This window comes from Diceros bicornis, chromosome 8 (genome assembly GCF_020826845.1).
Source record: "Diceros bicornis minor isolate mBicDic1 chromosome 8, mDicBic1.mat.cur, whole genome shotgun sequence".
NCBI classification, from domain to species: Eukaryota; Metazoa; Chordata; class Mammalia; order Perissodactyla; family Rhinocerotidae; genus Diceros; species Diceros bicornis.
Window position 1 is genome coordinate 63,210,854 of NC_080747.1, and position 13,842 is coordinate 63,224,695.

Here is a 13,842-nt window from a genome sequence, read left to right on the forward strand (position 1 = left end):
TTCTCAGTTTCCTTATCTGGAATGTATGGTCAATATTAGTACTTGCCTTGTAGAGTTATTGTAAAGACTGGATGAACTAAACCATGTGAAATATTTAGCAGAATGCTTGGCACATGATAAGTGCTCGTTTAATGTAAGCTATTATTGTTAAGGGGAGTACCATATGTTATTTAGGGAGTAAAGAATTTGTAAAAGGAAAGAATGGTAACAGGAAGATAAAATACAAGGATCACTGCTTAATTTTACCAGAGTTCAAGTTTTTAGGGTTCACTGTATAACCCCAAACCAAGGCTTTGAATGATGTATTGTGGTAAGATTTCATGCAAAAAGAATCATTGGTAAAATATTTGTTGCCCACGGAGTATTGTTCTAAAAAGTTGCTTCATTTTATAACCAACTAAATTTTTAAATGGAGTATATTGTAGTAGTATAATAATTATTTTGAGTGCTTGCCTGAGTTAATTTAAAATGTCTTTTAAAAATTGAAGTTATTCCCTTTGCTCTTAGAATGGAATTAGAGTATGGATAATAAACTATAAAGAACTTGTCTTTGACCATCCCACTCCTCTTGTATTTTTAGTTATTGGAGGCAAAGAGAATTTTAATTTCATTTCTTTGTGAAAATAATTATAGATTCAGTTCTCTTGATACTCTAAATGTAGGAAGGTAGTGTAGTTGCTAGTGATTTGGCAGTTTTGTGTTATTCCATGCCAAAAAAATTTGGCAATTTTACATGTGATCTATTACAAAATTACAAAATTTTCAGCATATTTCTTCAGTTTTAATGGACATATGAATTTAACTTTGTGGGACTGTATGAGCCATGTAGACATCAGTGCTATGTTCTAGCTTATCATACTTTTGCCTAACGTAACTCCATGTAAGAATTAAACCCATTAAATGTTTTTTTAAGAAATAGATGTCGCTATTTTTAAAAGAAAACATCAGAAAATATTTTGCTTCTGATGGTCTTCATAATTGGTAAATGTGTTCATATGATTCTTGTGTTTGGAGAAAAGAATTGTGCTTAATGTCTGTTTTCTAAATTATAAGGGAAATTACTACGTTATGCTTTGTTTATTTTCAGAAGGATAAAGCTTTTCATATAATCTAAGGCTATCTTTTTTCCCTGATTTTTAGATTTTGGATGATGAAATTCAATTAGACTTTTATGTAGCTGTTCCAGAAATAATGCCCGAGCTTAATCCATTAAAGAAGAAACTGAAAAAAAGATTTCCAAAGCTTACTCGAAGTAAGGGAGAATACTTTTTATTATTTCAATATGCTGAAATTTATCAATTTCAATATGTTTAGTTAGAAAACAAAATTGCTAATATATATGTAGAATAAATAATATGTCCTGGTATTTGAATTTTGTGTTATATAAGCACATGTGGATTTGATTCTTCTTCCTTTGGTATTAATATTGGTAATCTAATATAATTTGAAAACCTAGCTACTTTATAATACCAGTTCTTTAAATTTAGGCCATGTGCTAGCTTGAAATTAATAGAATGTATCACCCACTAGGTATGTTGTCATCATATTTTATGCCTTGTTATCAATATAATATATTATATATAATTTGTATATTATGTGTTATATATCATATGCTCATTTATGTCAGTATTCAACATATATATGAATGCTTACTGTGTGCATGGCTCTGTAGATATTTCCCTTAAGGAACTTTCCCCTTTTGGATATTCCCCCTTATGAAATCTAGTAAGAGAGGTAAGGTTGCTACATAAATAGCCATGTTATGAAGTATATGTGATAAATTCACAAGGTGCTGTAGGTATTAAGTAGAGGAGGAATTTACACATAGGTAGGGAAATCAGAGAAGGCATCCTCAAGGAGGTGACATTTAAACTGTACTTGAATAATTAGATGAGTAGATTAAGGGCAATATTATTTTAAGTAGAAAGAATCTGTTAATCATGGACACTGAAGTAAGTCAGACATTATAGGCCACGTACAAGAAATATCAGTTAGTTCTCTTTGGCTGTAGTGAATGGTACCCCTACATTGAAATGAAAGAGAATAATGGAAAATTATGTTGGAAAGGTAGATTGATGCCATATTGGAAAGGATCTTGAATAAGACCCTCATAAGCTTGAACTTTTATTCTATATTCTGCATGAATCTCTTACATGTTTTTAAGGTGGGGAGTTCTTTAGAGCTTTAATCTAGCAAGAGTTTGTAAGATGTATTGGCATGAATCAAAACTAGAGGTAGGGAGACTAGTGTGGGTGCAGTCGCCAGAGACTAATAAAGGTAGTGTTTAAAGTCTTTATAATGAGAGTGGAGGAAAGAGGACCGATGTCAAAGGTACTAGGACTTTGCACTAAGTAGTTAGGAAAGGACGGATTGAGAGAGAAGGGAAGAGTCAAATGATGCTGAGATTTTTAAGCCTAGGGATCTCTCCTAAAAAGCTGATATCATTAATAGAAACAGGGAGTAGATTTGAGAGGAAAAATAAGTTCATTTGCAGGCATAGTTTCTTTTAGGTGGTGCTGGATATCTGCTGTAGATAGGTGTTATTTTGAATAAAATTTTATAGTGTAAGCAGAGCAAACATTTTTAAATTGTTTTAGTAGATTGGTCTTTAGAGTTCAACTCTAGTTGAGCTAAAAAAATCCTGCTAAAATTTTTCATACATGGTAGCCACTAACACTTATCTGAATTACAGATCATGTTCTGTACTTAAAGCAAATTCAGATGTACTCTCCAATTCTTTTGTTGTGGTAGAGTTTTATTTATTTGTTTTTGATAGCCTACATCGAATAACACATCCTTATTAGATATTGCACTGAGGTTTGGCACTTTTTATTAGGGCTTTCCATTACAGTAGTGTTTGTTGCCATGCAATCAGACTTATATTCTTTTCTCAGTAAGACCTGAAATTGAACATTATTTTAAAAATTAAACCAGACTTATAGTTAAATTTCATGAAAATATTTCTCATAATTTTTTTCTAATTCAAGCTCAACAAAACCAAACAACACTAAATATGGTCAGTTAAAACTGAAACTGAGGGCCGGCCCCGTGGCTTAGCGGTTTTAAGTGCGCGCGCTCCGCTGCTGGCGGCCCGGGTTTGGATCCCGGGTGCACACCGACACACCGCTTCTCCGGCCATGCTGAGGCCGCGTCCCACATACAGCAACTGGAAGGATGTGCAACTATGACATACAACTGTCTACTGGGGCTTTGGGGGAAAAATAAATAAATAAATAAAATTAAAAAAAAAAACTGAAACTGAATACTGATTATCTCTGTATTCAGTTAGCTCTTTGCTTTGCATGGTGAACTGGTTTTTCAGAAATTGATTTTTGTCACCTTTGCTACTTTATCCATTCTCTGAATAACCCTTCTGGCCTCTATTTTCTTTAGCATTGAGATTTTTTTTGATTACCATTTTCATCACAAAATTTGGGACTACTGTTTTTAGTCTGAAAGGTTTTCAAGTAACTTATTTTTGTATTTCAAATAAGAAAAATTTTCTTTTGAAATGTTTATTTTTGTTAATGGCCTTTACTTCATTTCTAGTTTCATAATGAATCATAGCTTCTGTATACCATGGTCAAGTTACCTAGGTATGTCCCCCCGTCATTTGCTTAACAAAGCATCTTGAAAAAACAGACAGACCTTTTCTCCTCTAACTTTTTCTTTTCACCCCCCCACGATCTGTTTAACAGCACTAGCAAAACGTTTGTGTTCTTTAAACATGAAGACAAACAATTAACCTGTCAAAAATGTTAAAACAGAATACACCAGATGTGCATTAGAACAAATGAAGCTTGTATTATGCATTTTCAGAGCTTATCCAGATTCTTGTTTAGTCCCCTTATATCCAACAAAAGACTTTAGGGTGAAATAGAAATCATGTTTTGAGCAAATGGGTGAAATTAAAAAACAAACAAACAAGCCCCTGCAGCTGAGCTCATTAGTTCCTCATTTTGTCTTACACTTTGTTTTACTAACGGGAGTGAGTGTAACCATCTTGGCTAGTTTGAATATGCACATTTTGCAGGTGTTTAATGCTGCAGTTTTATTCATTTTATTTTAATTGCTTATGTAACTGTAGGCAAGTTCTCTATTTTTCAGATGCACGTTTGGCTTGTTTTGTTAACATTTCCTTTTTATAAAAAAAGACATTTAAAACTTTAAAATTTCTTGGAAGAAATTGGGCTTCCTTTTGTTTGTCAACTAGCTTTTTTTCACCCAATATAAGTGCCATCTGAAATTCTTTCATCTCTAATATAGAGATATCTTGTTGATGTATATATTTTTATTCCTAATCTTATCTATTATTTAGCATTTATTAAACAAAAAATACTAAATAAAAATATCTTCACTTAATGGATTCAGTTTTCTATTGTACATATTAACCCCTGGTGGGTACTATAGCATATATGGAAACAATTGAATTCTTTTAAACCATGCTAAGTTATTGGCAGGTAGGAAAAAAAGAACATGATTACAAAATTGGACCCACTGATGTGTATTCCTCTTAACACATAGTTCTTAGAATTGAACGTCAGTGCCCCAGTTGGAGTCTTGTCAAAAGGATATTCTAGCAGGCTTGTCTGAAGAATATTCACATCTGCTGAGTAGGACACTGCTTGCTGTAAGGAGGTTGGTGTTATATCATATTTGCATTATTGAAACAATTAGAACTCTTTGGTTATAGAAAGAAAAATGCTAAAACATATGGAGGTTTTGCAGAGTAATCAATTTGAAATTTTTCTAAATCCTCCCCACCATGTATTAGTTTAAAATCTATTTATGTGTGAAAGACTCCGTTGATGAGTAGGCATGATTATAATTATTATAGATGAATTATTGATATATTACAGCTGGTTCTGGTACCCTTTCTCCATATCCTTTACTCCAGCTGTAGTGGCCTCCATGCCCTTCCTCATACACACTAAGTGTTCTCCCTTCTCAAGTCTTTGGACTTCCTATCCCATCTGTCTGTAATGCTATTTGCTTATTTGCCTGGCTCATTTTCTCATTCAAATATCACTTAAACAGGACGGCTTTCCATGACCATGCTATTTCAGATATTACCCCCCACTTCTCATTATCAGTGGATTTCTCGTAATTGTGTTTTTATATTCTTTTTAGGGCTTATCACTCCCGGCATCTCACATTTTTTGTTTGTGGGTGTGTGTTCAGTTCCTCCCATTAGAGTAAGGGCATTTTTGATTTTGTTCACTACTGTACTCCCATGGCCTAGAATGGTACCTGGCACATAGTAGGCATTCAACAAATACTTGTACAGTGAATGCACATTTAATGCAGCATGTAGTTGATAGAAGATTTGTATTAAATATTGCCACTGAAGAATGGATTATCTATAATTTATGGATTTTTCTGGGTTAGAATAATTGTATTTATAGTTATTGAGTATCTGTTGTGTGCCAAGGCTTGAGTGTGATGACTATGAACAAGACAAACAAGGTCCTTGCTGTCTCAGAGCTAACAGTTTTGTTTTCTGTGGTAGACAAACTGGTTTAACTGAGCATTTAGTCATGCTCAGGTATCTCTAGTTAAACAAATAAACACATACCCCTAAAACCTTTGATTCACTATCCTTTCTAGCTACGATCTTAGTCCTTAAGTTGTTTCATACCAAAGTTTTCAAACAAGTGGTCTTTAGTGGTTGGCTGTCTCCATTTCCTTACTGAGTGTTATTCTTCCTTACATCCTTCTCTTCCATAATTCAGCTAAAATGTTGCTCTCAGTAATAATCACTGATCTTTCTTTTGCCACATTTAAAGATATGTTCCTAGTTTTCTCTGTTTCTTGAAACTTTCTTTTATACTGTACAATCTTAACTCATCTCCTTTCTTACTAACTGTTCCTTCTTTGTCTTTCCTAGCTTCTTTTATTCTACTTGCTTCTTCCCTGTAATGTTCCCTGGTAAAGAAGAAGAGAGAAGGTACATCAGGGTGAAATACCTGACCATATAGTTGAGTACAGGTTATGTCATGGAAATTGAATAGAGAGAATTAGAGGAAGAGAAAGGGAAAGGAAGAAAGAAAAAGGAGAAAAGTGGAAGAACATAAAAGCACAGAGAAAAGAGAAAATGGAGAAAGAGGAAAGCAATTACATAGCAATAAGGGATGGTAAAGCCCTAGAAATGGTGAAGATTTAACGTTGGGCGATATTGAAAAGCTGAATAGAGCAGTGGTTAACATAAACCTCTCTCAGTCTTGGCTTTATCACTTACCGTGAACTTGAACAAATTTTTTAACAATTTTGTGCCTCTGTTTATTCATCTACGAAATGGGTTTCGTGATAACATCTCCTCATACTGTTTTTATTATAATGTATGCAAGAGCTTAGCATAGGCTGGGTACATAACAAGTACATAATATGTATGAGCCTCTATTATTATTGACTCCCTACAGTTCCTAAAGTAGCTATTTATGCTCCAGAATTACTTTAGAAGAACTTATTCTTTTTCGTGTCTTCATATATCATTTCTCCCTTCATAACTCATTTACTGAATAAGCAGATAATTATTGAGGGCCTACTATGTGTCAGGCAGTGCACTTAGTACTAAGGACTGAAAGATGAAAAGATAGTCATTAAGGAGATAAAAATTGAGAGGCGAGAGAGATGAAAACAAACTGCTACAATAAAATGTGGAAAGTGTACTAGTGGAAAATGTACAAAGGCTTAAAGGAATGAGGTACTACTTTGTAGAATCAGATTAAATAAAGAAGGTAGCAGTAAGTTGAGAATTTAAGCGTGAATAGGCATTTTCTTTCCTGACATGCATTAGGAGAATATTCTAGGTAGAGGAAATGGCTGGTACTAATACATAAAAGTATGAGAAAGCCAGTTGTGTGCTGGAAATTATAAGTAGCTTTCTATTGTTTGGTACATAAAATGTTATCAGATAGTGGCGGTCAGTGGAGTTAGACAGTGGTAGGCAGTGAGCCAGATCACGGAGGGCTTTGTGTGCCATACCCTGGAGATTAGATTTTATCTGCTGTGTAGATAGGAGCCATTGAAAAATATTGCTCAGAAGAATGATATAAGATTTGCTTATTAGAATGACCATATGTGAGAGCTGTGTAAGTGATAGCGTGGTGATATGAGGATGATGAAACTTTAAGAACAGAGACAGTGAGGAGGCTAATGTCGTAGGCTAGGTAAAAGATGAATAAGGACAGAATCTGAGCAGTGGCAATGAAGACAGAGAAGAGAAAGGCTGTTGTGGGATATTGAGGAGGTAGAATTAACAGGAGTTATTGTTTGGATGTGGGAGGTAAGGGAGAAAGAGGAATCTAGAATGATTCCCTAATTTCTGTCTTGAGTAACCCAGTGAATATTATTTTATAGATAGATATACAGGAGATGAAGCAGGTTTGGGCATGACAATGAAATGATGAGGTGAGAAAGGGAGGATGAAGATAGGCTGGCACAAATTTATTATTTTCCTGAAAGTAAGTCAGTATTAAGATGAAGTAGGTTGTGATAAATAAATGTGTGCAATGTAATCTTTAGAGCAAGTAAAAAACTCATAGGCAGGGCCGGCCCCATGGCTTAGCGGTTGGGTGCGCGCGCTCTGCTGCTGGCGGCCTGGGTTCGGATCCTGGGTGTGTACCGACTCACTGCTTCTCCGGCCATGCTGAGGCTGTGTCCCACGTGCAGCAACTGGAAGGATGTGCGGCTATGACATACAGCTATCTACTGGGGCTTTGGGGGAAAACATAAATAAATAAAATTAAAAAAAAAAAAACTCATAGACAAAAAGAGATATAGCTTAAAACTAAATAGAGGAATAAAAATGATATATTAAAAATTTTTTGTTTAAAACAAAAGAAAGCAGGGGGCTGGCCCCGTGGCCTAGTGGTTAAGTTCGGTGTGCTTCACTTGGGCAGCCTGGGTTCAGTTCCTGGGTACAGACCCGTGCCACTCGTTGGCAGCCATGCTGTGGCAGCAACCCACATACAAAATAGAGTGAGATTGGCACAGATGTTAGTTCAGGGCGAATCTTCCTCAACAAAAAACAAAAGAAAAAAAAAGACAGTAAAGAAAGAATAGAGGAACAAACGAGATGAGACAAAATAGAAAACACATAACAAAATAAAGACCTAAATCCAGCCATATCAATACTTAGATTAATTGGAAATGGAATAAACACTTCAACCAAAAGGCAGAGATTATAAGATGATGAAAAAGAAATCCAGTTATCTGCTGTCTACAGGAGACACGCTTTATGTTCAAACACAAATTAGCTGAAAGTAAAGTGAAGAGTAAAGATATGCGATGAAAACAGTAAGCATGAGAGAGTTGGTTTGGCTATATTAATATCAGACAAAATAGACTTTTAAAATAAGGAATTTACTAGAGAAAAAGGCTGATATTCTATAATAATAAAAGGGCATGCTTATCTAAAACAGAGCCAAAAAATACATGAAGCAAAAACTGACAGAATTGAAAGGAGAAACAGACTAATCATCAAGTACAGTTGGAGATTTTAATATTCTCTCAGTAACTGATAGAACTTACAGACAGAAAATCAGTAAGAATATAAAAGACTTGAACAATACTGTCAACCAGCGTGGCCTAGTTGATGTCTGTAGAACACTTCACTCAACAACAGGAAGTGTTATTTGGTGTGTACTTTTTACGTGTACAGGGAACATTCACCAGTTAGACCATTTGCTGGGTTATAGGGCAAGTTTTAATAGATTTAAAAAGATTGAAATCATGCAGAGTATGTTTTCTAATCACAACAGTTAAATCAGAAATCAGTTACCAAAAGAAATATGAGAAGTCTCCAAATACATTAAAATTAAACAACCCATTTCTAAATAACCCATAGATCAAAGAAGAAATCACAAGAGAAATTCGAGAATGTTTTGAACTGAATGACAATGAAAATACAACATATCAAAACTTGTGAGATGCAGCTAAAAGCAGTACTTAGAGGGCAATCTTTAGCTTTAAAGGCTAAATTAGAAAAGAAAGGTTTAAAATCATTGTTCTAGGTTTTTACCTTAAGAACCTAGAAAAAAAGAAGCAAATTAAACCCAAAGTAAGTAGACGGAGGAAAATAATAAATATCAGAGTGGAAGTTAATGAACTAGAAAAAGGACAAATGACAGAGAAAAGCAGAAAGGAAAACTGATTCCTTGAAAAGATCAATAAAATTGATAAAACTTTAGCTGTACTGATTTTAAAAAAAAAGAGAGAACATAGATTATCAAGATTGGAATGAAAGGGGGACATCAATACATGTCCCGTAGACGTTAAAAGATAATAAGGCAATATTAGGAACAACTTTATGCCAGTAAATGTGACAACTTATATGAAATGGGCAAATTTCTTAAAAGACACAAAGTACCAGAAGTGTCCAGAAGAAATAGAAAATCTAAATAGATCTGTATCAAGTAAATAATTGAATTGGTAATTTACAAATTCCCACAATAAAAAGTTCAGGCCCACATGAATTCTCACTGGTGAATTCTATCCAACATTTAAGGCAGAAATAATACCAATCCTTCCCAACCTCATTTAGAAAATAGTGGGGAAGGAACACTTGCCATCTCATTTATGAGCTCAGCATTACCCTGACATCAAAGCTAGACAAGGACATCACGAGAAAAGAAAACTACAGACTAATATCCCTCATGAGCATAGAAGCAAAATTCCTTAACAAAATATTAGCAAATTGAATCCAGCAGTATGTTATGTATGTATATATGTATGTATGTATGTGTGTATGTATATTTATATGTATGTATGTGTATATGTATATGTGTATGTATATAAAGTTTAGTAAAGCTTAACCAAGGAGATTTATTCCAGGGATACGAAGTTGATTTACATCTAAATGTCAATATAATATACCATGTTAATAGAATAAAGGATAAAGACCTTAAGATTATCTCAGTAGATGCAGAGAAAGCATTTGACAAAATCTAACACCCGTTCATGATAAGAACTCTCAGAATACTAGGAATAGAAGTGAACATCCTCACCTTGACAGAGCACATCTATGAAAAATCACAGGTAATATCCTTCTTAATGATGAGACCATTAAGACTGAATGCTTTATACCTAAGATAAGGAACAATGCAGAGATCTCTGCTCTCACCACTTTATAACATGGTAACAGGTCAAAGAAATATAGGGCATACTTATGAAAAAGGAAGAAATAAAAACTGTCTTGATTCCTAGAGGGTATGATCCTAAGATATTCTAGTAAGTGAATTCTAATAAATGAATTTAATAGGGGTACAGGATATAAGAGCAACACACAAAATCAACTGAATTTCTATGCACTAGCAATAGACAATCAAAATGAAATTTATAAAACAGCTTCATTTACGAGAGCATAAAAAACCAAAATACTAATGAATAAATTTACCAAAAGGTGTGCAAGACCTACTCAAAGGAAACTACTAAATGTTGCTGAAAGTTTAGAGAATACCTAAATAAATAAAGGGATATACCGTGGCTATGGATTTGAAGTATAATATTGTTAAGATGGAATTCTTCCCACATTTTTCCATAGATTTAATGTAATCCCAATTAAACTCCCAGAAGTCTTAAAAATTTTTTTTTCTTTTTTAGAAATTGACAAGCTTATTCTAATATTTAAGTGGAAAGACAAAGGACTTGGAATAGATAAATGATTTTAAAAAGGGAAAACAAAGTTCTTCGAACAAAGTTGCATTACCTCATTTAAGACTTTAGAGCTACAGTAATCACGGCAGTGTGGTGTGGCGTAAGGATAAGTGAATATAGGTCACACATTGAGAGTTCAGAAATGGACCCAAACCTAAGGGTCAACTGGTTTTTGACAAAGGTACCAAGATTATATTGAGAAACAATAGTTTTTTCAATGAATGATGCTGAAATAACTGGGAATCCCTTTCCTCACATCAAACACAAAAATTAATTCAAAATGGGTCATAGACCCAATTTTAAGGGCTAAAGTCATGAAATTTTAGAAGAAAATTTTCAGGAGAAAATCTTTACAGCCTTGGATTAGGCAAAGATTTCTTAGGATGCAAAAAGCATTAGCCATAGAAGAAAAAGTTGCTAAATTGGACTTATCAAAATTAAAAACTTTGCTCATGGGAAGACGCCACCATGGGGGAAATACTTGGCACACATATATCTAATGAAGGACTTGTATCCAGAATGTATAAAGAACTCTTATAACTCAGTAAGCAAACTGTCAACCCAATTTTTTTTAAAGGGGGCAAAGGAATTGAACAGGCACTTACAAAAGAAAATATACAATTGCCGTTAAGCACATGAAATGGTGCTTGACATCTTGATCATTAGGGAAATGCAAATTCACATCAACATGCTTTGATTAGTAGAGAAAGAGATAGAAAAGGAAATATATAAGGTCAAAAGAAGGAAGTTTTGTGTTTGTTTTAGGATGGAACTGGCTTAAAAGCTCAAATCTATGTCATTACCCTCCATCTATCACTTTTTTCCAGTTTCTTGTTTCTAACTTTATACAGTATTCAGTATTCTCTCAGCACCTTCACTTCAGTATGTTTTAATGCAGAACTATTTCTCTTCTTAAGCTCGGTTCTTTCCCACTTTGTTATCACTACAACATCATCATTATGATATCAAACTCAAAATTATGAAGTCGTTTATTTGTTCATTCTTTCAGCAAACATTTGTCATATTGCACTCCTTACTAATTACCTACCTGCATCTAGGTGGAGATATTAAACTCAAGAGAGTTTGTGGCTAGAGGTATAAATTTGGCAGTTATCAGTGGATAAATGGTGTTTAAAGCCATGTGTCTGCATGAGATCACTTAGGGAGGTGTGTGTGGATAGAAAAAGATAGGCCTAGTGACTTAGCCCTGAGGTAGTTCAACATTTGGAAGTCAGCTAAGTGAGGGTGGCTCAGCCGACAAGAATAGAATGTAACAGCTGGTGAGAGTAGTGTTTCAGAGGACAAGTCAAGATACTATAGGAAGAGAAGCGATTTATACTCTGTGAACTACTGTTGATAGGTCAAGTTAGAGGAACACTGAGAAATAAATGACTATTGGATTTTCCAATGTGAAGGTTGTTGGTGACCTTGACAAGATTATTTTCAGTGGAGTAATGCGGATGATAACTTGATTAAAGTAGGTCTAAGAGAAAATGGAAGGAGAAGAAGCAGAGGCAGAAAGGTTACACAGCTTTTTTGGAGAACTCATGCTCTTAAGAGGAGTGTTGGATGGTCGCTGGAAGGCAATATGAAGTCAGTATTTAAAGATGGGAGATTTTATAGCAAATTTTTAAGCTGGTGACGATGATCTAGGAAAGCAGGAAAAATTGATAATGTAGAGGAGAGAAGGGAGGAGTGGTGTCCCTCTATAGGTGAGGAGGAGTGGGATCCAGTGCACAAATGAAAAGGGATGGCCTTCCTAAGAGCATAGACAGTTCATCCCTAGTGATAGGGAGGGAGGCTGTGACACAAAGTGTTGTGGATATAGATTCAGGTCAGTCAGCAGATAATTCTTGAGTTCTCACTGTGTACAAGGTGCTATTCTTAAGAAAACATAACGTAAAGAAAAAAATCTAAGTTGAAGTTTAAATAGCGATAGAGATAGTTTAATCAGGTGCCTGTTTTTTGTATATCACTATTAGCATCTTACTGTTTATTATTATACTATCTGTCATACTGTTTAGTACTCAATTACATAAGAATGTGATACTAAAAACTCTTAGTATTTTTCAGTATCATAGGTTTATTTTGGATTATTTATACATTTATATGATGGATTATTTTATAGATTTTATTTTAATTTGTTGTCCATGTTTCTAAAGTATGATAAGCATCATCACTGCATGTAGTTATTAGTTATCTATTATTGTGCAACAATAGTACCACAAGTTTAGCGGCTTAAAACAACACACGTTTACTATCTCAGCTTCTGTATGTCAGGAATACGTGTATAGCTAAGCTGGGTTCTCTGCTTCAGGGTCTGAGAAAACTCTAATCAAGGAATCGGCTGGGGCTGTGGTCTCATCTGAGACTTGTCTAGGGAAAGATTCACTTCCCACCTCATGTGGCTTTTTGTTAGAATTCAGTTCCTTGTAGGCTACTGGACTGAGGGCCTCAGTTTCTTGCTCTGTGACCCTCTCCGTGTGGCACCTCACAACATTGTAGCTTGCTTCCTCAGATCCAGTAGGAAGAGGGTCTCTTCCAAGATAGGCATTACAGCTTTGTGTAATGTAATCATGTACACATAAGCATTCTGTTTCTTGGTTAGAAGCAAGTCGCAGGTCCCATCCACACTCGAGTGGAGGGGATCACACAAGGGTATGAACACTAGGAAGTGGGGCCACCCTAAAGTCTGTCTGTCGCAACTTATTTGCTATATTTTAACATGAGATGGATGTTTCTCTTATTCAGTAATTTTTGCTCCTTGTTTAGAAGTAGTGATAACTTTGAATTTTTTTATTTTTCTAACCAGATTGCATTGGCCGTGACATCCCCAAAATGCTTGAATTATTTAAAACTGGACATGAAATTAAGGTAGATGAAGAAAGGGAGAACTTCCTCGAGACCAAAATAGCAACAGTAAGTTACAGTGGAAATTATTCAGCAACCCTCTTTCTTTTTTGCCTAAGTGATTCGTTAATAATTATAATATACCAGTCCTTTGAACTTGTTCTTGTCACTAGCATTAGGAGTGGCACTAAATATACACATAGATAATTTTTTTTAATAGCTTGGACTCATAAATTTTAATGGTACTATAGAATTCTTTCCTTGCAGAGTTATGTGCCACTCACTGGCATTTGCTTGTACTTTGCCTTATTTGACTATTCTGTGTATGTTATTTTT

General features: G+C 34.7%; 1 protein-coding gene across 1 annotated transcript in view; it reads left to right on the forward strand.

Annotated features, from left to right (window-relative positions):
- Window positions 1–13,842, forward strand: part of MRPL1 (mitochondrial ribosomal protein L1) — a 78,205-nt gene that overhangs the window by 25,892 nt on the left and 38,471 nt on the right. Inside the window, exons 6-7 of the mRNA XM_058547328.1 lie at window positions 1,141–1,252; window positions 13,469–13,575. Of these exons, the coding sequence (XP_058403311.1) occupies window positions 1,141–1,252; window positions 13,469–13,575 (219 nt within the window). The remainder of the gene's footprint in view (window positions 1–1,140; window positions 1,253–13,468; window positions 13,576–13,842) is intronic.